The 25,624-nt window shown below is 45.7% G+C and overlaps 1 protein-coding gene across 6 annotated transcripts in view; it reads right to left on the minus strand.

Annotated features, from left to right (window-relative positions):
* ADCK1 (aarF domain containing kinase 1) overlaps positions 1-25,624 on the minus strand; it is a 123,810-nt gene that overhangs the window by 92,518 nt on the left and 5,668 nt on the right. For all 6 annotated transcript variants that reach the window (XR_011073812.1, XM_068541951.1, XM_068541948.1 and 3 more), the window contains exons 2-3: positions 21,330-21,475; positions 18,431-18,514 (exon numbers count right to left, since the gene is read on the minus strand). Coding sequence is in view for 5 of the 6 variants with exons in the window: in XM_068541951.1 (XP_068398052.1) it covers positions 18,431-18,514; positions 21,330-21,464 (219 nt within the window). In the remaining variant the exon portion in view is untranslated. The remainder of the gene's footprint in view (positions 1-18,430; positions 18,515-21,329; positions 21,476-25,624) is intronic.

Genomic DNA, 25,624 nt, shown 5'->3' on the forward strand with positions numbered 1-25,624 from the left:
CCAATTCCACATAAACCCTTCCAGAAAACTGAAGACAGAATACCTCCCAACTCATTCTATGAGACGAGCATAACCCCAATATCAAAACTAGACAGAAAATACAAGGGGAAAAAAAGCTATAGTTCAATATTCATAGTGAACATAGATGCGAAAATTCTTTTTTAAAAAAAGTGTTAGCTAATTGAATCCAACAATTTATAAACAGGCTCTGTTCTTCTCATTACAACCTGGTGGTGCACAATTTTGATTTGTCTCCCTAGAGACAATGTTAATTTTGATAATGTCATTAAGATGGTTATCTACCTAACTTCCTCACTTAAGTTACTTGTTTTCTTTTTATAATTAAGTGTTTTATGGGAAAGTCCTTCCAAATTTTATAAATAGCCAGTTCTTTACCAAAATTTCAATTTATTCATTTGTTTATTTATATCAGTATGGACTCATGGATTTCTAATTTTTTCAAAGGATCATAATCCATTAACATCATTTTTTGTTTTAACAGCCTCACTGAGGTATTGATATTTTGACACAGTACACTGCACATATTTAAAATGTAAAATCTGATACTTTTTGACATATGTATACATCTATGAATCCATCACCATAATCAAGCTTGCAAACATACCCATCATCTCTCAAAAGCTTTGATGTCCCTTGGTAATTCCAGCCCCATCCCTCCACATACCTCCCATCTCCAGAAAACCACTGATCTGCTTTCTATCAGTATAGACTAGAATTTTCTAGAGTTTTATATAAGTGGAATCATATAGCCCATACTCTTTATCCAGCCTTTTTCATTCAACATAATTTTTCTGAGACCCATCATGCTGTTGCATATATCAATAGTTTATTCTTTTTTTTTTAACTGAGTAGTATTCTACTGCATAAATATACCACAAACGTTTCTACACTGAATTGCCTTTTCACCACTGTATAAAATTCATTGTTCATATTATGTGTGGGTCTATTTCTGGACCCTCTAATCTGTTCCATAGATCAGTTTGTCTATCTTTACACCAATACCACACTATCTTATTACTACAGTTTTATAGTAAGTCTTGAAATCAGATAGTATTTGTCCTCAACTTTGTTCTTTTTCAGTGTTATCTTCTAGAATTGACTCTAAAACCCTCTGCATTCTCATATAAATTTTAGAATTGGATTGTCAATTTCTACAAAAAAGCCTGCTGGGATTTTGATTGGGACTGTTATGAATCTATAGATTTATTTGAGGAAAACAGACATCTTAACAATATTGAATCTTCCAACCCATGAACATGATATATTTCTCCATTTATCAGGTCTTCTTTAATTTCTCTCAGCAATGTTTTGATTCATATATATCACTTTAGAAATCCCTCCTAAGTAAATAATCCAGGACATAGGGGAAAACCCTATGTACAGAGAGGTTCAGCACAGTGCTAATTATAAAAGAAAAACATAGATAGATGCATCCTAAAAGTAGAAAAAGGGTTAAGTAGATTATGGAACAGTCACACAGTGCAGTAGCTATTTTAGGTGAAGACCATGAAGATTATTGTAACAAAATAGAAAATGCTAAAGATAACATAGTACATCAGAAAACCAGATAATTATATTGATAGAACTATGGATATAACAGGAAAGGGTTAGAAGAGAGCATATCAAAATCATAATGTTTGAATTGGTGAAATTATAGATTTTTTCTTGAATCTCTAAGTTTTTTATAATTACTGCTTTAATAAATTAAATTAAGTTTTCTATTTTTTAATTGAGATATAATTCACACACCATAAAATTCACCATTTTTTTTTTTGGCTGCACCAAACGGCATGCGGGATCTTAGTTCTCTGACCAGGGATCGAACCCGAGCTCCCTGCAGTGGAAGCGCAGAGTCTTAACCAATGGACACCAGGGAAGTCCCTAAAATTCACCGTTTTAAAATATACAGTTTGGTGGCTTTTACTATACTCACTAACTTGTGCAACAATCACCACTATCTAATTCCAGGACATAAAAATTGTTTTATTTTTTTAAATCAATTATAATATTTTAGCCACACTTTATATAAACATCCATCTTGAGCCTTTGAAATAAGACTGTCTTCATTCAATTTATCAGTACTCATTAATAGATGATAAAGGTTGTGAATGCCCAGTATGTATGAGTTTCCTATTATCTTAGGTTTTACTAACACTCAAGTTCAGTTAATAATTTCATATTAAAATGAGGCCCAAACTAAGATGCCAAATGACTTGTCAGCACAATGCAAGTACAAATAGGTCCCTAATTTATAATTTTCACATACTCTTCTCCATAATCATTAGCTTCTATTTGAATTGTTGATTCACTATACCACCATATGATATAAGCCGCTGGGAAACAAAATCTTGTTCATCACACACTCTGTAATAATGGTCCTCAGCAGTAAATGCACAATTCTTTATAAGTGCATTAAACCTTTCACACACATTATCTCACCTGATCCAGGTAAGAGCCCCTTGAGTGGGTATTACCATTCTCTCCAAGGCCCCTAACAGAAAAGCTAGGGGCCTTGTTAGGGTTACTCAGCCAGCAAATGGGAGATCCAAGGTTTGAGTCATTGTCTTCTGACTCCAAAACCCATCTCCTTCTGCTAGACTCTGCTGCTCCTCCAAAAACACTGTTAAACATTCTTCATGAATTAGAAGGAAAAAGCCCAGGTGGCCAGTGCCTGCCATGGGCCCTGGGTGTTGCCCTCCCCACTCCCGCCCCCAGCTATTTCCCACAACTAGGTCACATGGCCGCCATGGCACCTGGCCGAGTCTGGGCTCCCAGGACCCATTCCAGTAAGCCGGCTAACACCAAGATTAGGAACAAATTCATGAGCACACAGGGGCCTGGAAAACACCAGTCACACAAACAAACTGCTGTCAGGGAGCCACTGGGAGAAGGAAAAGAGGGAGGCCCGGGAGGCATAATGTGTCTCACTACAGACACAGGACAAGACCACAAGACTGTACAAGACTGTACAGCCCAGGCAGGCATGTCACGAAGGGGCAGGACACTGGCCACAGTGGGAAAAGGGAAATAGCCTTCCATGATAACCCTCCAGAAGTCCCCACTGTCCTTGGTATGAAATCCAAACTCCTACCAGGCCCATCACGATGCAACCCAGGTGCCCTCTGAACTCATCGCTTACCCTCCCCACTCACTCCCTATCCCCAACCACAGTGATCAGTCCTGCGCCATCTCCTGCCCCCCGGCCTCTGCACAGGCAGTTCCATAACCTCACCATCCCTTTCTCCTTCGCACCTGTCAAAATCCTCTTCAGCCTGGACCCAGGCCTCACTCCCCTCACCTCTTCCTAGTCCCAGCCCGGCCCATTCTCCTCTCCTCCCCGTCTACCTTCTCCCAGATGATGTGACTGCTGCCCACCATCCCAGAACTAACAGCAGAGCCAGAGCTCCATCTCCAAGGTGCCTCTCAATCCTCCCTTTTTCTGAACCTCCGTTAGAAAAAACTGGGCTCCTGAGCATGCTGCAGCTCTGGGGCTATAATCATCTGCTCTGCTCTGGGCCCAGACAACGAGAAGCAAGGAAGCCACCCCAGACATGGCCAGGTTGCCATCAAACTTGGTTGTGATCCAAGATGAAAGGCCCAAAGCAACAGAGCTTCCAAACGTTAGGGACAATGATGTGACTGCCCTCCAACGGGGATGGCCTCCTTCCCACAGCCCCCTTTCCCCCCTTTGTCTCCCGGGAACAGACAGGCAGACCCTAAGAAGGCCTCTATTTGAGGATCCAGAGCGGAGGCTTTTCCCCCACAGCCAGTGAGGACTGGAGTCACAGATGATTCACTTAACGGAAGCCACACGCCCATCACAGCACCCAGGGAGCCCTCCCCACCGCTGCAGCTCCCTTCCCCTATACACTCCAAGAGGAGCCACCGGGCCCTGCTTCCATGAGGAACTGAGCACGCTACCAAGAGGCGAAGTCGAATAATGCAGGGGTAGACCATGGTCCTACGGGAGTCAGCCCCAAGTCCCATCACCCCAGACCAGACATCCGGGACTATCACGGACCCCTCCTGGCTCTCAAGGCCTCCCTGGGTCCCCCTCAAGGTCACCCAAAGGGACCACTGACAAGGGCCTGCATGGCTGGACTAAGACATGAAGAGGACCCCAGCACAGTTATGGGTCCAGGCTCTGCCTGGGCCCTGCTTTCTAAGCCCACTGGAGAGGCGGGTGTGAGGGGAAGGGGCTGGCACCAGCTGGGCACTGATGCCCAGTCAGCAAACTAGGTTGGGGGATGGGAGCACATACTGGCTCAGGGGAGCAGGTATGGTCTGGGGAGATGCTATAGCAATGTTCCGATCAGAGGAGAGACCAGGCAAAACGGCCACCGAGGCCTCTTTGGCAGCTGGTCCTCAGGGAACGCCACCAGGCCTCCAGGGCTTTGTCGATGCCCCAAACCAAAACAAACTCCTGTGGAGTGTGAAGTATGACGCCCCAAACGTGGGCATTTACAGGCCCAGCACCATCTCACACTTGGTTGTTAGTACTGTGAGACTTTTCATCACCAAATTACAAATTCCAGGAACACATCAAACACAGAAAATCCCAGAGCATTCAATAGGGAAGGAAGAGAAGCAGGTGTGTGAGAGGTAACTCTGCAAGATACTGCAGAGGGGGTGACCATGGGGAGGTTCTGTGTCCGTATCCAGCAATAATCTAGAAGGACAAGGCAATAAAATTTTTAATTAAGTTATTAACATTTATTAAGTATTCACTATGTATAGGCCCTAATCCAAACACTTTATACACATTATTATCTCATTTAATTCCATAACCACCCTATAAGGTAGGCACAATTATTATCCCCTGTTTTACAGATAAAGAAGCAATGACTCAGAAAAGTTAAATAACTTGGCCCAGGGCACACAGCTAACTAAGACCTGAACCCAGGCAGTCTGACTCCAAGACCACATGCTCTTCAACCACAGTGAAATGCTTCTTAGAATACCTGGATACTTCAGAAGAAAGGGTTTTGAACCAGGATTCAAGGGACCTGGATTCTGGGCCAATTCTGCCCCTAATTTGTAACCCCTACTTATATAATCCTGAACAAATCATCCCAGCTTTCAGGACCTCAGCTGGCCCATGTGTACAATGAGAGGTTGCAGAGAATCAGGAATACAAGTGCGGCATACATGCCTCCCCTCTATTACCATGGCACCCATCAGACATCACTAATCGACCACAACACACTGAGCCCAGGCGAAGACTCACTCGTTCTCCACCCTCCCCTCAACCACTATGTATCAACTGGAATTGACGAATAAAATGCATTTGCTTTCCCAGAGTTAGATTGTTTCTAAGGTGTCTTCTGACTCTAAAAATCTAAAACTGTGTTACTGGGGTTCTGACGACAAAATTTTAATTCTAGCCCCACTCTAACTAGATTTTATCCTTACACTTCCATCTTCCTTCTGCAAAATGGACATTATGTTACACGTGGTCAGCTCCACTTTCTCCCCGACCCACAATGGACGACACTCCAAGCCAATGCTTAATCGTAGTTACATGAACTGGATGTGCTGGCCCTCTCTCTCCTCTGTCTCTCTAAGGGAGCCCAATAAAAGGGAGATCTAAGGCCAAAGCCACTGACATAATAGGATGAAGGGGTACAGGTTCCTTTGTACTAAGTATTGTGTTCCCAGAAATTTCCACTTAAAATACAAATACTCCCTAGAGATGGTAACACAGGAAATTATTATCAGTCATTGACACCTTGGCATGAGTTTCTGTCTGTTTTCCCAGCTTCAGCAACTAGCTGAGAGCAGAGTTCTCTCTTTGGAATGAGAAAGACTCCAAACATAGGTTCTGCTTCAGAGAAGCCCATCCTAAAAAGAAAGTTGCGGGAGGGGGCATTTGGGGAGGGCAGCCACTAGTGGCTGAGAAAGCTTTATGAATAAAACATGCTACACAGCTGCCAAGGCTACTTGCATTTTAATAGGGAACAGTTTGGGGCCAAAAGAATTAATCTCTAATGGTGGAATTACAAGCATCAGCAATGATTTAGGGAGGTATTAAGCAAAGAAAGTTGTTCCAGCATCCCTGAAATCCCATCAAATGAGCTGATGTGAGTGCGCAGGCCCTCAGCAAACAGCAAATATGCTGCAAATTTAAGGGATTAATAATATTATTACTGACAACTTCTGACTCTGCCTGCCAGTGAGCAAGTCTGCCACTACAGAGACAAACCCAGATGCCCATGGGAGCCCAGGGCACTCATTCTTTGGTCTGGAAAGCATCCATTTGGGAACCTAGTTGCCAGAAAAACTGAAGAGAACCCTTCCCTCCATCTGCCCCTTAATCACACACACTGAGAAGATGCATAATTAATTTGTTCTCAACAGTTGCTCTGTGGCTAGAAGAGTGAGGGCATTTCTGGAATGGCAATTACAAGCAAAAAAAAGAAAAAAGAGAGAGAGAAATGTTAGGCCACAAGCAGAATAACATATCCATCCAGCCTGCTTCCCTTCCCTTCCCCATCAACCCTGTTCAGGCCACGGGCCTGGGTGTGGGACAGGAGTGGGAAGGAACAAAAAACAAAATCCTGAAAGATACAGAGAAGGAAGACTCATTCTAACCTCAGAAGAAGAAAAGGTGCAAAGCTCAGGTACAACGTGAAGATCAACAGGCAGGGTATTTGAGGGACAACTGAATATACACAGGAATTCGATGAAGTTAAAGAATTCTTGTTAATTTCATTCATTGTGATAATGACGTCAATACTTATAAAAATGTCAGTTGTTAGAGATGCATGTTGAAATTACAGTTGAAATGCCATGATTTCTATAATTTAAAATTCTTCAGCAAAAAATATAAATAAATAAATGAAAGAATTATGGCAACATATTTTAGATCTAGGTGCCAGGTATAGGGTTCACCATATTATTCTCTCTACTTTTTAATTATATTTGAAATTTTTTATATGGAGTTGGGTTTTTTGGGGGAGGGGATTGTTTTTTGTTTGTTTGCTTGTTTTTTTCAGATTTAAGGCAGATCCCTACCTGCTGTTCCTAATCTTTCACTGTGGCCTAGGAGGCCCTGTGTGCTCGACCCACGCCAGCCTCTCTTGATTAATTTTGTACCACATGCCCTGTCATCTACTCTAGTCCATCACGCCAGCCTCCTTTCGGGTCCTTGAACAAGCTGTGCTTGTTCCCATCTCGGGACTTTTAGGCTTGTAGCCTCCTCTTCCCAGGGCCAGCTTCATGGACATGTGACCAGTGCAGTCAGACTGCACCCTGCACTCAGAAAGGCTCCACACTTGTGGTTTAATGTGGAAGACAGAATAATACCCCCCTAACAAAGATGTCCACGACCCTAATCCCTGGAACCTGTGAATATGTTACCTTACATGGCAAAGGAGAATTAAGGTTGCAGAAGAAATTGAGGTTGCTGATGAGCTGACCTTGAGACAGATTAGCTCAGGATATCCAGGTGGGTCCAGTGTAATCACAATGGTTTTTTTAAGTGGAATGGGGGGCACAAGAAGAGAACCAGAGAGGTAGCAGCATGAGGACCTGGCCAGACATTGTTGGCTCTAAAGATGGAGAAAAGGTGCTTTGAGCCAAGGAATGCAGGTGGCCAATAAAAGCTAGGAAAGACAAGGAAATGAAATTCTCCCCTAGAGCCCCCAGAAGGAATAAAGCCCTGCTGACACGTTCATTTTAGTCCAGTGAGAACCATTATAGACTTCTGACCTCCAGAGCTGTAAAAGAATACATTTATATTGTTATAAGCCACTAAGTTTTGTTTTTTTTTGGGGGGGGGGGGCTGCGTTGGGTCCTCGTTGCTGTGCACGGGCTTTCCCTAGTTGTGGTGAGCAGGGGCTACTCTTCATTGCGGTGTACGGGCTTCTCATTGTGGTGGCTTCTCCTGTTGTGGAGCACAGGCTCTAGGGCGCGTGGGCTTCAGTAGTTGTGGCGCATGGGCTCAGTAGTTGTGGCACACAGGCTTGGTTGCTCTGCAGCATGTGGGATCTTCCCGGGCCAGGGATCAAACCCTTGTCCCCTGCATTAGCAGGTGGATTCTTAACCACTGCGCCACCAGGGAAGTCCAGCCACTAAGTTTATAGTAGTTTGTTACAGCAGCAATAGGAAACTAATACAGAGTAGCTGTCTTGAAATTCTTAATTTTATCTTTGAATTTGTTTGTTGCAAGTGAAGCCGAATGGGACAACGGAGCATGCACTGGGGGACTCAGCGCACACACAGTCCCACCTCCCCGGTGGGTCCTCAGCTGCCCATTCCTCACCCAAGCCCAGTACCCTGGCTCCATCCAGCCTCCCCACCTCCTCCCCACAATTACAGCTGCTCTCCACCCAGCATGGCAAACAGGTCATGTTGGTGGGAGAGGCCTACATTCTTCCATTGCCCTTCGTCCCTACTGGGGGCCTGGGTAAAGGAATAGGAAGGATCGGGGTCTAGTCTCACCACGACAAGTTCAGCAGGTGACTCAGCAGGACTTCTCACTCATGCCCAGTCCAGAGCCTGAGCACATCCCAGCACAGAGGCTGCAATCCCTTGGGAGCTTCCCATCCACTGCGGGTCGGGGCAGCAGGGCCACAAGAAGGGGAGATTGACTTCCCACCCAGCCACAGCCCTGCATTGTCGTTTTGCACTGGGCCCTGTAAATTACATAGCCCGCCCTGCCTCTTCCTCTAACAATATTCTCCCAGCTCTTCACTTGCTGGTTCTTTCATCACTTTTCAGTTTCAACTGAAAAACCCCATGTAAGAGAGATTTTCCAAAGCCCAGCTTCCATCACTCTTTATCCCATGACCACGTTTTATCTCGTTTAGGGAAGTCAGCAAGAGCTGACATTATCTTGTTTACTTACCCCATTGAGTCACTAAAAAGTATTCACTGAGCCCGTTGTGTGCCAAGCACTGTTTCAAGTGCTAAGGATACAGCAGCAAGAAAAACAGATCGAGTCTCTGCGCTCCTGGACCAGACACTCTTGTGAGTGCCATCAATTGCTAATGATCTCCTATCCCCTCAAGAATAGACCATTGTACACCCAGCACCTCACCCAGTACCTGGCTCATAGTAAGTGCTCAAAAATATTTGCTGCACAATTGACTGTATGAACGGTGAGTGGCCCAGGTACTCTGGGCTGTGACCGGGCACAGCATGGAGACATCCCTCTTCACCCTATAGAGTGTGGGGCATGAAGAGCCATCCCAAAAGCAAGAAACTGGAGGGAAGGAGAGGCCTGGAGACAGACTGGGGGTGGAATGGGACAGTGCCCCAGTTCCCAAACCATGCTGCCTTAAATTAGCTTCACATATGTCCCGCCATTATCTGTCAACAGTTTATTTGTATATTTAAGTTAAGTTATTCTGCTAATTGGACATATGTCTCACGGTTCTACAAGGAAAAGTCTATTAAAAAGTCTTGCTGTAACAGGGAAGAGCTTTGAGGGTAGTTTTATTCAGGAACAGGAAAGGAGCTGAGTGGATTTTAATTTGGTAGAAAATAGCTGCTTGGGGCCAAGACAGTGAGAAGCAGAAAATCAAGAACAGGCTATTAGATTATTAGTGTTGTTAACAACTGCCTCCATCACCCTTACAGCTGCAGATTCCTTCCATCAACTTTATTAGTTGTATTATGGCCTTCCATCTACCCCTGCTATTCCACCGATTCCCATTTTGGAGACATGGCCACTGAGGCAAGAAAAATGCATCTCGCCCAAGCCAGTGTGAGTGTGGCCTCACAGACCCTAGGGCCTCACCTCCCAAGCACATCAAGGTGCGAGAATTTCTGCCTCTGAGATGAACAGCCCAAAGGGTTTCAGGAGAAATGGTGGAGGGTCGAGGCGATAGGAGAGAGGTAGAGGAAAATACTGGTTTGTCAACTCCCCGATACAGCAAGTTAATCCATGCCTCGACTGCTGGCCTAGAGGAAGCCTAGAAGCTCATCCAGTCCAGGAGACAGAGCCAGGAGGTTGAGTGGTTATAGGCATAGGCTCAGGAGCCACCCTATCTGGGATTAAATCCAAGACCCTATAGTGGGTTGAATGGTGGCACCCAAAAGATATGCCCATGTCTTATTACCCCCAGAACATATGATTGTAACCTTAACTGGAATAAAGGGTCTTCATAGATTTAATTAAGTTAAGAATCTTGAGATAAGAACATCCTGGATTGCCCAGATAGGCCCTAAATCCAATGACAAGTGTCCTCAGAAGAAAAGAAAAGAGAAGACAGAGGCAGATATTGGAGTGATGCAGCCACAAGGAATGCCTGGAGCCACCAGAAGCAGCAAGGAAGGATCCTTCCCTAGAGCCTCCAGAAGGAGCGTGGCCCTGTCGGCACTTTGTTTTCATTGTGCTGGCCTCTAGAACTGTAAGAGAATAAACTTCTGTTGTCATTGGCCACCTAACTTGTGGCCATTTGTCATAACAATCGCAGGAAACTAATATACCTGCTTACTAGCTGTACGCCCTTGGACAAGTCACTTAATCTGTTTGTGCTTCAGTTTGTCCATCTGTAAAAGAGGGATGATAATGATAGCATCTACCTCGAGGTCACTGTGAAGTTAAAGGAGATAATACAGAGAGAGCTCTCAGCACAGTGCCTGTCTCGTGGTGTTCAGTCAATGTAAACACTTGCTCTTAGCATCAGAAGCCCACCTGGGGAAAAAAAAAAGAAGCCCACCTGGGGAACCCATTTTAAAAAATGGGTTCTCCAGGCCTCACTCCAGAATCACTGAAAATAAATTTTAGAGTATACAGTCTAAGAATCTGTACTTTTAAGGCTCCCCATCTGACAGGTTAGAAACCATCCATGAGCTCCACAACAGAGTCTCTGCTGTTTCTGGAAAGCTGCCCTTCTAGATACAGATTTCACATCTGCCCTTGGTAACCCAGTCCAGTACTAAAGAACCTTAGCGGTAAGGAAGTCCTAGCTTTTGCCTACTCCGATTCCCCCATCACGCAGCTTCATTCCATTTCCCTGCAGAGGGAGAAAGACCTTGGTCATGGTGAAAGCACCCAGTCCAGGACAAGAAAGGAAACTGCAGGGAGGTTTTCAGTGGAAAAAGCAATCAGCAGTGAGAAGCCCAGCCCTGGTTAGTCTGGGATGGGATCTGAGATGAGCAAAGAACAGACTGAAGTTGGGGTTTCTCCAGCTCCTGCCCCATTACGTGCAGGCTAAACCCTCAACACAGCACCATCTCTGGGGAGCAGGGCCCTCTGCCTTCCTCTGGCCACTCCACAGAACCAGGTGGCAGGGGCAGCTGGAGAGCAGATCTGCAGCAGCAGAAAGCCAGCTCTGAGTGTCAAGGCAGCCCATGTCGGCAAGGGAGCTGCAGACACTGCAAATGAGGAACTGGCTAATGGTGATAATCGTGCTGGTCAGGATGAGAGACGCCCAGCACAGGCGACGGCCTCCCATCACCAGAAACCCAGGGGCTGATTTTCTTGGGGTTTTCTTGGGTTTTTTTTGTTTTTCTTCTGATTTTGTTTTATTTCAGCTGTGGCCTTTGGAAAGGGATCGCTACTTCTGCGCAGCAGGAGCAAATACCATCCCATCACATAGCTTCAAGCCCGAAGCAGCCCCAGGAGATAAACAGGGTGAGCTAGGGGAAGAGAAAAGCTAGAAAGAGCGTAGCCAAACCCAGCAGGGGAAAGACCGAGGCAATGGAGGGCGCAAGCCAGAGTCTGGCCCAGCATCTGCTACCGATGGTGCAACCTGTGTTTCTCTAAGTGTGACCTGGTACCAGTGTTAAAAAAAAGAAAAAAAAAAGTGGTACAAGAGGCAATTTTGGGTGGTATCCAGAACACGTCTTACTTGCATATGCATTAGACCCCAAAAAAGAAAGCTAGTCTATCAAACCTGCAATTTCACAGATATGTTTGCTTAGAACAAAACCAAGTAAAGGGAAAAGAGTCAGTGAAATGAAAAATATCATACCAATACATAAATAGCTGGGTATAAAGAAGTGCATGGGGCTTCCCTGGTGGTGCAGTGGTTGAGAGTCTGCCTGCCAATGCAGGGGACACGGGTTCGAGCCCTGGTCTGGGAAGATCCCACGTGCCGTGGAGCAGCTGGGCCCGTGAGCCACAACTACTGAGCCTGTGCGTCTGGAGCCTGTGCTCCGCAACAAGAGGGGCAGCGATAGTGAGAGGCCCGCGCACCGCGATGAAGAGTGGCCCCCGCTTGCCACAACTAGTGAAAGCCCTCTCACAGAAACGAAGACCCAACACAGCCATAAATAAATAAATAAATAAACAAATACTTTAAAAAAAAAAAAAAAAAGTAAAAGTCTATAAAAAAATTAAAAAAAAAAAAAAAAAAAGAAGTGCATGGGAATGACAACTGGTTACTCAGGAGGAAGGCTGGAATCAGGGAAGAAATACCTAGGGGTCTACAATTATATGGGTAAGGTATCTTTTCTGAAATTGAGCAGGGAGTGTAAGGGTGATCACTAAATTATTTTTTATACTTTTTTTTAGGTCTTATATATTTCACATGTTTTTCAAAATATAAAAGGTATGCAGGCATGGCAAAGTGGGTACTGTTATTGGCCATGGTCCATAGGTCACTGAGAAGTCTAGAGCAACCAGGAAGACAGCTTGGCATTTGTGTGGTCTGCCTGGGAACTACAGAGAAGCCACCACACAGTGGGCCCAATCTCCTGGGGAAGCTCAAGGCACACCACATTTTCCCCCAGGGTCCCCACTAATGGGAGTGGACCCCACCAAGGCTTTCCCCAGCCCACACCAAGGCCCAAGAGCCTCCTGATATGTAACTCTCTCTGAATCAGAAAGACTTTGGGGTCAGGGCCACTGCAGCGAGTTGTGTAGGTTTGCAATGCAGTACTCAGAAAGATTTGGGTATGCAGAAAACTGAAAAGGAGGTGCTAGATTCAGTAGCAGACTCTGGTCTCCCTACTCCACAGGCCTGGTCCTTAGATGACCCAACCAGAGCAAATTAAATGCAGCTCATGTTCCTGCAGAAATTATCACAAACTCTGAGAAAGCCAGTCACCAAGACAGCAAGGATTCAATTTCCCTCCTCCTCTGTGCAGAATACTCTCAGGCAAATATTCCATGATGACAAACAAAAGCAGCAAAAGGGGATCTGAAAGACAGAGTGCATTAAAACTCACTGAAAAGCCTCCACGGCAGGTTGACAGACACCAAACGTGCAAAAGGAACAGCAACACAATTAGAAAAGGCAACTCCAGGCCTTCTAGGCATGTACCCCCACCCCCCAGGCGGGGTTAGCAGCCCCTCCCATGCAGGGCTCCTGCCCACCACGCCCACCCCACCCACCCCGATCCTCCTGGCTAGGAGTTAGCTGCTGTCAGGGGCCAGAGCTAGAATGAAAACACATTGACCTTCTGCAACTGGAGATTTCACGTCTGGTCCCCCCACTAGACTGTGAGCAACTGGAGGGCAGAGATCGAGTCTTATTTCCCTTTATATCCTCTGAGCCTGAGCCTGACGCAGGACCTGGCACACAGCAGGCTCAGTTAATGTTGGTTAAAATAACAGGTAGATGGAAGAATGGTGAAGACATGTCCTGGTTTGGCCAGAATAGTCCCAGGTTTCAGAGAATATCCCTAAAGAGTCAGACGCTGCTACAGTTCCCCTTGCAAAGCAAGAGGAGCTTTAAAATGCTTGTTGAATTATCATACCCTCACTAAGCTGGGAGTGTGGTTAGCCTCAAAACCAGCAGTTGCTCAACAGCTTAAGAGTTGAAACTCCCAAAGCAATCTACTGATTCCTTTGGAGGGTCTACACTCCCCTCCACTGGGGAGTACAAAGTCCAAATATTTGTTGAATTAATAACTCTTTGGGGGCTTCCCTGGTGGTGCAGTGGTTGAGAATCTGCCTGCCAATGCAAGGGACACGGGTTCGAGCCCTGGTCTGGGAAGATCCCACATGCCACGGAGCAACTAGGCCCGTGAGCCACAACTACTGAGCCTGTGCGTCTGGAGCCTGTGCTCCGCAACAAGAGAGGCCGCAACAGTGAGATGCCCGCGCACCGCGATGAAGTGTGGCCCCCGCTTCCCACAACTAGAGAAAGCCCTCACACAGAAATGAAGACCCAACACAGCCAAAAATAAATAAAATAAGTAAATAAATTTTAAAATAATAATAATAACTCTTTGGTTGATATGTTAAATAAGTAAAGGAATCCCAGGGAGAAGGCTCTATTGCCCTTCTCTCTCTTCCTCTGTGTTTCCCCAGCCCACCCCAGGCAGCATCACAGCCTCAGGGCTCGTACCAGAGGGCGAAGACCAGGAGGAGAAGCTGTACAGGCATCTTTGGTTCTACTTTCTATCCAACTTGGTGCTTTCCCCCAGGTTGCAAGTGGATAAAAAGGGAGACAACCAAGTATAAAGTGCAAAGAACATGAGATTGGGCAAGATCTGGATGTCCAAGACCAAGTCTGAGATCTGCCAAAACCTGCAGCGGGCTGGGGGGTGCCTAAAGAAGTCACACCCTGCTCTGGGCCTCCAGTTCCACATTTGTACATTAGAGGTTTGAGTTAGCTGATGCCAAAGATGTCTTTCTCAAGTTCAATGGAATGATTATAAACAGCCATCACCTTACCTGAGCTCCTTATTCTGCTCCTCTGACCAATACCCACTGGTCAGAAGTGGAGTCCATTTTCCCCCAAAATACCCTACCACATGCCATAATTCTAAAGGTAGACAGCATATGACTCCTCCCTCTAAATGCAGATTTCAGTAATGCTGAAATTGTCAGCCCATATTCAAGCCCAAAGCAGCCTGCGTCCCTATACAAGGTCAGGTGTAAAGGTTAGCAGGATTTAATGGGCCCAAAAGGTTCTTACAGCAAATTTAAAGCTACCTCCCCCTCCGAGGGTAAGTGCTGCAGGTAAACCTCCTTTCAGTAAGTTTCAGGCAAGCACATGGAGGGAGCCCCATTAGAGGTGTAAAGCTCCCGACCTCTCTCTTCCCTCTCCCTCCCTCCCTGTGGGAGGAGGAATCGTCAACCGGATTGGTGAGTTTGGGAGAAGAAACAGCTCACCTCTTCCTCTCTCCTCCCTTTTGGGATCTGCATATACCTGCAGAACACTGGTATTCAGTCCTGGCTCCTGTGCTGCAGAATTAACATATGTCCACTACACCCCTACTCCGTGGTCAGAATCAACTCAGTCCTGCCTCCTCCAGCCCATCGTCTGGACGTCTGTACCAGCAGTGACTTCTTTCTGCTTCAGGCACAGGCAAGTTCACACCCGTCCTTTCTGTTTATAAGCATCCTGGGCACCAGGAGTCTCGTTCTCCAAAGCATCTGGGTCCCGTCCCACGCCCTCACTGCCTAGCAGAGGGCCACCGCGCCCCTAGAAAACACACCTTCATGCTGGCTCCCACCCCCTCTCGAAGCAGAGCTGAGTCACTGCGATCCCAGCCAGCTGAGCACCAACCTTGAAAGTGCTTCTCGAAGTCACTGCCTGCCAAGCTCCTGGCTCTGGCACACTCCGGGACCTGGGGACGCTGGCTTAACAGGTGAGATAATTATGTTTTACCCTTCACTCACTTCTTTATCAGTCTCACAGACCAGAACAGATAAGTGCTCCGATGCAAGAAAACACTCCTGCAGTATTTACTTGTGCTCTTTAGTGCCGGCCGGCTCTCCCTTCCTAGGCACAACTCCCAGGGACCAGCCTGCACCCTGTTATCTGGTGCCAGTCACCTCGCACTGCTGCTCTCTTGTCAACTGCCAGACTGTACTTTCCTAACTGCAACCCCCAAGCTTCTCCAGGACCTGCAGCACCACTGCTTTCCAGACGACTTACACATGAAGGGCAACTGTCTTCACGACATCCATCCCCCTGTCTGCTCTGCAGATTCCCCAAGGCAGAGGGCTTGCCCCTGTGCCCTGGCCTGGACCTCTCTGCAAAATGTGGCTCTGGTGGGTTCCAAGGCCCATAGCATTGGTTAGATGGAGAAAAGGGGGTAGGGAAAAGCAGGGGGCATTAGGTCTCAGAGACAAGGACTTTGAGATCTTCCAATACAAACTAACATTTCATTCATTCATTCGTTCAACAAACCTTTATTTAGGAGCTACTGTGTCCTGGGTACTGCAGTATGTGCTGCAGACGTGAAGATACACAACACAGACCAAGTCTCTGTCCTCATGGAACATACCTTCTAGCAGACATCTTACTTACTTTTGATACCTGCTTTACATTTACATTCACAACACACTGTCTCAGATATTATCCATATAATCCTCAGTAAGTGGTATAACCATCTGTAGACCACAGACTCCAGAAGTCTGAATGACCTTCTCCAAAGCCAAGGCACAAACTCAGGTCTTCTGACTACAAACCTTACTCTCTTTCTGGGGCCTCTCCCAAGGCAGGGAGCTAGCAGGGTACAGCCTGGCATTGAGACAGACATTAACTCAACTCAGTCCCAGGCATCACTGCTAGAGACAGAAGATGTAAAAAAGAAAGACCCATCCCTGATCTAAAAGAATTTATGGTCTAAAGAGAGAGAAAGACATAACCAACTATCATCTATGACAGGAATAAAGAACATAGAGTGGTTAAATCCAAATAGGATCTCTCTGGAAAGATATACAGGAAATAATGATCACCTCCAGGCAGAAAAATTGGGTACCTGAGAAACAGGCATAGGAGGGTCACTTTGTATGTTCAAATATTATATATTTTGAATTGTGTACCGTTGAATTTACTTCTCATTCAATGACACTGTGAAGATGCAATCAGCCAAATCCTGAATGTAGGAAATTCCACAGGATAAATGATCTGGTTTCTTCAACAAGCAAATCGCTCCCAAAAAAAGGAGGGAGGGGAAATATTATAGACTTAAAAAGATTTAGGAAACATCAGCCAAACGTAATGTATGAACCTTGTTTGGATCCAGATTTGAATCAACTTAAAAAAGAAATTTTGGGGACAATGTGGAAGATTTTTTTTTTAAATAAATAAATTTATTTATTTATTTTTGGCTGTGTTGGGTCTTTGTTGCTGCCCGCGGGCTTTCTCTAGTTGTGGCGAGCGGGGGCTACTCTTCCTTGCAGTGCGCGGGCTTCTCATTGCGGTGGCTTCTCTTGTTGTGGAGCACGAGCTCTAGGCACACGGGCTTCAGCAGTTGTGGCATGCGGGCTCAGTAGTTGTGGCTCACGGGCTCTAGAGCACAGGCTCAGTAGTTGTGGCGCACGGGCTTAGTTGCTCCGCAGCATGTGGGATCTTCCTGGACCAGGGCTCAAACCCGCATCCCCTGCATTGGCAGGCGGATTCTTAACCACTGCGCCACCAGGGAAGTCCCAAAAAGGAAGATTTTGAATATGCACTAGCTATTAGAGGTTATTAAGGAATTATTATCAATTTTGTTTGGTATGATCATGGTACTGTAGTTAAGGTTTTTTTAAGGTCCTTATCTGCTAGAGATACATTCTGAAGTATTTACAAATGAAATAATATGATGTCAGAGATTTGTTTTTAAATATTTCAGCAAAAAATAAAAATAAATAAATAAATGAATAAAGACGTAAATGAAGGAATGAATAAATAAAGGGGAGAGTAGATGAAACAAGATTGGCAAAAGGTTGATAATTTCTGAAGCTGGATGACAGTTCCATAGGGGTTCATACTACTCTACCCTTATGTATGGTTGAAATTTCCATAATGAAAAGTTTAAATAAAAATTTAAAAATTAATTATTCCAGCCACCTAGGATGACTGAGGAGGAAAGTGTCACAGAGGAAAAGTATTGGAGCTGAGTCCTGAAGGATGACTGGGAATTTTCTAAGGGGCAAAGGGCCTTCCAGGCTGAGTAAAGATACACAGATCTATCACAAACCTCTCTCTGGGAGAACCAAAGTTATCTATACTTGACCTCAAACTCAACTTACATCCCGCACAAGTGCCCTCTTGCTTAATCCCCCAACTCTCTGGGACATGTAGACATAGCACCAAAATCAACTATCCTGTTCCAAACGAGAACAGAGTGTGTGGTCGACAGCTCCACTCAGAGACCTACAACAGGCCCCGGTGTAGCCTTCAGAGGACAGGAAAGCAATTAACCTCTTTCAGTTGGGTTTTGCCTGACAAGGCAGTTTGGAAGCCAGCTGAGTTATCTCAGGGACAGAGCCTTCATCCCTCCTGAGTCATCGCAGACACGTGCCCTCCCCAGACACACACACCAGCCTCCCCAGCAGCACCTTATAGATTTATAACCTCAGTACTGGGCGGTCCAGCTTGATGGCAGCTTGGCAGCCCAGTCCATGGGCACTAAAACACCCCCCCTCCTTCCTCCCAAGCCCCCAGTCTCAATCCCTACACTGCCCCCGCCCACCTCCAGCTGCAGACAGGAAGCTTGCTGGCTTTGCAGTCACTTCAGGACTTATCCAGGCCTGGCCTGGCTCAGATGGGTCCCACAGGTCCCTTACCTTGGATCGAAGCTGCAAGTATTCCTCTGAGCCATAGGGGACACTCCTCAAGGAGGTAAGATAGTCGTAACTGATGACAGCTGTCTGTGAACCAAGGAAGAGGAAGGCTTAGCACCAGACATCAAATATTACTCCTCTGTCCAAGGCCTGCAGCTGCAGCCCCCTGACACAGGTGGTATGTCTACAGAAGCAGTCCAACCTCTAAGAGGCCCTACCCCCAGATTTTGATCTGGCTGGCTTCTTCCTGTCATTCATGACTCTGCACAAGTGCTACCCCTGCAGAGACCCTCAATCTAAAGTTACCGCCACCCACCAGGAACTCCCAATTATTTATCATAACAAACCACCGTCCAAAATTACCTTGCTCATTTGTTTCCTTGTATATGGATGGTTTCCACTTCACTATAAATTAAGCTCTATAAGCTCAGGGGCATGTCCTTCCTGTTCATCATCGTATCCCCTGCACCTTTCACAGTGCCAGGCACACAAGTAAATGCTCAATAAATACTAGTTGGATGAATGCTGTTGGATAAACTTATCCCACCCCTCTTTATCACAAATAAACACCATTTCATATTTATGTTTGCTCTAATAGCATATAAGTTTTAATTCTGGGTCCCTTTGCAAAAACTCCAAGAGAGGTTCCCTTATGCTTGGTGAATCAGGAAATTACAGGCTCCCAGGTATCTTCAGGCACAGAGGAGCCTTAAGGGTTGCTGAGCCCAAACCTTCCCTTTTAGAACTGAGCAACTGAGGCCCGTAGAAATTAAGGGGCTTACAAGGCTGGTATTGAGAGGAGTCCATTCCTTTGTCTATACTCCTTTGTCTATACTTGCTTTGTCTATAGCAAGACCTGGCCTGAGTGGTGCACAAGGCTAATCAAGACCAGAGCCCTGAATTATGGTCAATGAGATAAGTCAGACAGAGAAAGACAAATACTGAATGATATCACTCACATCTGGAATCTAAAAAATACAATAAATTAATGAATATAACAAAAAAGAAGCAGACTCACAGATATAGAGAACGAACTCGTGATTACCAGTGGGGAGAGGGAAGTGGGAAGGGGCAGAACTGGGGTAGGAGATTAAGAGGTATATACAAACTATTATATATAAAATAAGCTACAAGGATATATTGTACAACATGGGGAATAGAGCCGATATTTTAAAATAACTATAAATGGAGCATAAGCTTTAAAACTTGTGAATCACAATATTGTACACCTGCAACTTATATAATATTGTACAGCAAACATACGTCAATAAAGAAAAATTTTTAAACATCACCTCCCCAAAAACAGACCAGAGCCCTGGCCTTTAAAGAATACACAGCCTAGTGGCTAGTTTATAAAGCACTGATTTATACCTTCCTCCCTCCTCTCCAACTATTCAAATCCCTAAGGTTCCATCCAACCCTACTTCCCCTAAGGCACTCATCCCGACCCCAGCCCACAGGACTCACTCCTGTGTCTGAGGTCCCACAGCAGCTGTCACCCGAGTCACGCAACTTGACACAATGCATGGCTTTAGATTGTTTTGTTTTGTTTTTCAAGTTATTTATTGATTTTTGGCTGCGTTGGGTCTTCGTTGCTGCACGCGGGCTTTCTCTAGTTGCAGCGAGTGGGGGCTACTCTTCATTGCAGTGCGCGGGCTTCTCGTGGTGGCTTCTCTCGTTGTGGAGCACGGGCTCTAGGCGTGCGGGCTTCAGTAGTTGTGGCACGTGGGCTTGGTAGTTGTGGCTTGCAGGCTCTAGAGCGCAGGCTCAGTAGTTGTGGCGCATGGGCTTAGTTGCTCCGCGGCATGTGGGATCTTCCCAGACCAGGGCTCGAACCCATGTCCCGCTGCATCGGTAGGCGGATTCTTAACCACTGTGCAATCAGGGAAGCCCTAGATTGTTTTTTGACCCATTCATGTGAACACTCCTCAGCCAGAAGCTCATTCAAAGCTGCACCTGCGTGGGACAGTTCGTTTCTACCCCTGAGGCATATAAGACAATGCTGGGCCCAAAAAAGGCATTCAGCAAACACTTAGGAATCGCAACATATTCCATGGCCTGTTTATCTATTTGCTAATCTTGAGTCTATGACCCAGTTTATGTTAAGGAGCAGGCACCACATCTGAGCCAGGCTAGGAAGAAGACGGGACAACACTGAGTATTAAGGAAATGATTAGACAACAGCCCAGACAGACTGTGCATCAGAGTATATCTACACCAAGGGGAAGAAAGCATGAGCTCATCCTGCAGCAGACAAAGGAGGAAAGAAAGCATGACGCATGTGGTGCTCTACCCACCAATGGAGCAATTATGTAGGGGTGTCTGGAACAGCCACTTTCAGCAGAGATAAAGAGGATGTGATCACACCAGAACGATGTTCCTGAACCACTGGAGAAAACCTCTAACAGTCAAATATTCAATTCAGATTCTGTTAGTTTGGAGCTTGAAGGGGATCTGCAAAGTTCTTCAAGGCATAGATACTCTGAGCATGAGCCCTGCATCACAAACCATTCACGAGCTCACTGGAGGCAGACCAAGTTTTCTGGTAGAATTTAATCAAAGCTGCAAAGCCCTCTTTCCATGTGTTTCCTGAGAAGACCACCTCCTGAGTCTGTCACTAAAATAAGATAAGGAGGTCTGTAAAGGTAAAGGTTTCAGAACAGAGACCCCATGCAATCCCACTCTGTTTAACTTCAGGATGCCAGAGGTTGTGTGAACAGGGATATAGGTACACAGGGGTGCACATCCATGCCTGTGCAACTGTGTAGTGGGAGCTTCACACATGTAAGGGTACATGTGAATCTCCACATATGTGTGACTGGCAGGTACATCTGCTACATGTATGAACACATGCAAGTAATACTGCAGTTCCTCTGCCCCTCCCAAAAGGAGAAGAACCTACCGTGGCAACTGCTCTGCCCACCCTGACAGCGCCAAAGTCGTTGAGGTCCAAGTACTTGTTGCCGTAGAGGTAGAAGCCAGAGGCGGCAAGAGCCATGCTGGTCCACGAAGCAAGTTTGAGAGCCCTCCTGGCCATGTCCCCAGAACCTGAAGAAGGAAAGCAGAGGAAGGGGAACAGTTAAGAGTTTCATAGGTAGTCAAATTCAAATCCAGGCTCTGCCACTTAGACTGTATGACCTTGGGTCATTTCCTCAGTCTCATTGCACCTGTGTTTCCTCATTTGTAAAACAGGATGATACCTACCTCACAAGCTGTTGAGATAAAATGAGATCGTGTATATGAAATGCTTAGCACAGTACCCAGCATAAGTCAACTCTCAAAGTCATTCTTCCTTCAACAGTACCAGGCACTGTTCTAGGCACTAGGGAGAGAGCCAAGAAAACAGACAAAGTTCTTACAGTCTAGAGGGGATGACAGATCACAAGCAAACAGACATGTATTAGAATAGCAGCAGGTATTCAGTGCTGAGAAGAAAATCAAAGTGGGTGAGAGGAAGGATGACGAATATGTGATGAAGGATGCTGTTTTAGATAAGAGAAGCGAGTGCATGTTAACCACTCTTACGGAAACTATGATTGTACCACTAAGCACACACAGGCGTCATTAGCCCCCATGCCCAGGTCAGAAGTAACCACAGCCAAGATGGCAGCTGGTCAGACCAGCCAGGTAAGCCCTCCACGTCTGACTGATTTTCAAAATATTTATTTTGATTAGAATAGACAGCTCCGTTTCTAGACTGTAAGCTCCTTGAGGGCAAACACCATGCCTATTACTACCTTGTCCACTCACAGTCCTCCAGGCTGCTTTCTGGTTAGGGGCTCAAGGTCCACCTGCTGACCTGCTCTGTTTAACCAAACTCACACTCCCATTCAGTGGGACAAAGTGGGCTCCTGGCTCCCTTTCCCCACCCTACTTGTACTGCTCAGCCTGCCAGGTGGCTGCACAGACAGTCTTTGGGGCCACTGTAGCCAGTGGGCAGATTCCCCTTCAATGCCCGGGAATTCTATATCAGATTAAAGTCCTTGACCACAGCTGCAGCTGCCAGTGGAGAAGTCCCACCCAGAAGTGCCACCATCAAGCCACTTGCAGGTGCAAACCTGGCACAAATGCAGCAGGAAAATTTAGGTCATCACCCTGTTTGCTTCTGCCCTGGACTCAGTCTGTGACCATCCCCTCCCTGCTCTGTGCCTCTGTTTCCCCTTTGTATGGAAACAATTGCTCCAAACAGCCTTGTCTGCATTTTCTTTAAAGTCTATTTTGACTCATGCCTCATAATATAGTCACAGATTTTTTTAAAGTATACACAGGGACATATTTTTCCATTCTTTTACTTTCAACTTACACTTTATACTGTTTCTCTAAATAGCATACAGTTGATTTTGTTTGCATTTAACATAATCACTTATGTATTTGGATTTAATTTTACCACCTTCTGTGCTTTCTATATTCCTACCTCTTCTGTTTCTTTTTCTCTCCTTTCTTGACTTTTCTGGACCCAGTTCTTTTTATAATCCCATTGTTTTTCCCTTTGCAGTGTTCTTTTCCTAGCCAGCATTTCTAAAGTGTGGTCAGAGGAACTCTTGCAAAAAATATCAATCTGGGTGCCATTTCAAAAATGTAGATTTCTGCTAGACTCACAGACATAGAAAGCAAGCTTATGATTACCAAAGGGGAAAGTGGGAGAAGGGATAAATTGGGAATTTGAGACTAACAGATACATGCTACTATATATAAAATAGATAAACAACAAGGACCTACTGTAAAGCATAGGGAACTATATTCAATATCTTATAATAACCTATAATGGAAAAGAATCTGAAAAACAATATATATGTATAACTGAATCACTTTGCTATACACCTGAAACACTGTAAATCAACTAGACTCCAGAAAAATAATAATAATGATAATGATATAGCAAAGTAAAAAAAAAAAAAAAAAAAAAAATGCAGATTTCTGAAGTCCACCCCTTGGCCCACTGAATCATCAAAGCTGGGGGTAGGACTCAGGAAATATATATAAATATATATATTTATATTATATATATTTATATATATTTATATATATAAAATATATATAAATATAATAGGAAATATAATGGGTTATTTTTATGTAAAGTTTGAGAACCACTCTTCTAAATATTTCATTTTTAATAAAGAGAGCCTTCATATGTTCAAATTCATCAGTGAAACCATGCCCCTTTCCAAGTTTATCCTACCCACTCGCAACCCCAGATGACTGCATTCACCCCACAAGGATGACTGCAAGCAATTTTTTTTTTTTTTTTTTGGCTGCATGGGATCTTCGTTGCTGCACGTGGGCTTTCTCTAGTTGCGGTGAGCGGGGGCTTCTCTTTGCCGTGGTGCGTGGGCTTCTCACTGCGGTGGCTTCTCTTGTTGCAGAGCACGGCTCTAGGCGCACGGGTTTCAGTAGTTGTGGCATGTGGGCTCAGCAGTTGTGGCTCGTGGGCTCTAGAGCTCAGGCTCAGTAGTTGTGGTGCATGGGCTTTGTTGCTCCGTGACATGTGAGATCTTCCCGGACCAGGGCTCAAACCTGTGTCCCCTGCATCAGCAGGTGGATTCTTAACCACTGCGCCACCAAGGAAGTGCCATGCAAGCAATTATTTTTAAAGGGATAATTTAAGAAACTCATTTCTTTCACTAAAAGCAAATGCTCTGGCCCAACTCCTGGGAGCAGTTCCTAACTCTGCAAGAAAGGGGTTTATAAACAAAAAGAATAAATTAAACCTTGCTTTGTAGTGTCCCCTTTCTTTACATCTTCTTTGTTTTATGAAAACCTCCCTACCCCATCCCTCGTTCCTTTCAGATGAGAGAGAGCACGGTGGTTGAGAATAAGCACTCCAGAATCCAGTGGGCCTGAGTTTGAGTCCCGACACCATCACTTACACATCGGGTAGGCAGGGGCAGACTGCTAACTCTCTCTGAATCCCATGACCTTGTCTGTAACATGGGGATGATCATAGCAGTGCCTACTTGACGAGGTGGTGAGGAATGAGGAAATCATGCAAAATGTTTAGCAAGGTGCCACCTTCACAGTAAGAACACAGTAGCAATTACTACTGTCATGGAACCTTGGACCAAAACCGCCCACCCTGGCCAGGCACGGTAATAACCACTTGCATGAGTTGTCTCACAACAGGAGGTCCCAATAAGGAGCAGGATACTGACAAGCTGCCACCAAAGAAGAATTGGGGAGGAGCCGAGAGAAGGGAGGAGACCCCCACCCATAATATGTCCTGCCAACCTCCCAGAAACCCTCACACTGGAAACCATCTCGGCTGAGAGATGCACGTGCCACCAGGAAGGACCCCAAATATGAGCACAAAGAAGATGATTGGCCAGAGACAACCCAGAAAGCTAAATGCCCCCCCGCATAAAACCTGAGACTGTGAGCCACGTGGCAGAGCAGTCCTCCTGGGTCCCCTTACCCTGCTGCTCTCCGCTGGAGTGCCCCTTTTCAATAAAGCCCTTTGTTTTGTCAGTACGTGTGTCTCCTTGGACAATTCATTTCCGAGTTAGACAAGAGCCCACGCCCAGACCCTAGAAGGGGTCCCCCACCAGTAACACTATTACCACCACCGCTATTGTGGTGGTTGTTATTCTGTCTTCACCCAATGCCAGGCTTAGTAAAGGATCTTATTACTCCCCTATCAACTTCTGCATGCCCCACTTCTAGCATCTTGGCAGTCCCCCACCTAGCCCTACCTTTCAATCTTGCTCTCTACACCCTCAGCCTGTAGTATCTGCTATCGAAAGGGGCAGCACACTCAATGTCCCCTCCACCTTGTTTCTGCCAAGACACAGGTTCCCAGCTGGACCGGGACGCAGGCCTTAATTTAGGCTGAGTGCCCTCAGCTCCTCACACACCTTCCTCCTTCAAGATCATCAGTTCGAAAAGGTCCATGAGGGGTGATCCAGGGACCTTCCTTGTGGGGCCTGCAGAAAAGCCCACACTAAGAAGGCAGTACAGAGCAACCGGTGGTCAGGAACTCAGCCTCTGGAGCTGGGAAGAACCCCCGGCTCTACTGCTTACCAGCTGTGTGACCGTGAGCAAACCACAACCTCTTAGAGGCTCCATTTACAAAAGAGGCTCTTGATAGTACCTACCTCATAGGGTCATTGTGAGAATTAAGTGAGATGCTGCTTTAACAGAATGCCTACCATGCTCAGTAAATGAGACTTCTTTTCCTTATTGTTATCTTAAACTTCATTTCTT

This window comes from Eschrichtius robustus, chromosome 1 (assembly GCF_028021215.1).
Source record: "Eschrichtius robustus isolate mEscRob2 chromosome 1, mEscRob2.pri, whole genome shotgun sequence".
Lineage (NCBI taxonomy): Eukaryota > Metazoa > Chordata > Mammalia > Artiodactyla > Eschrichtiidae > Eschrichtius > Eschrichtius robustus.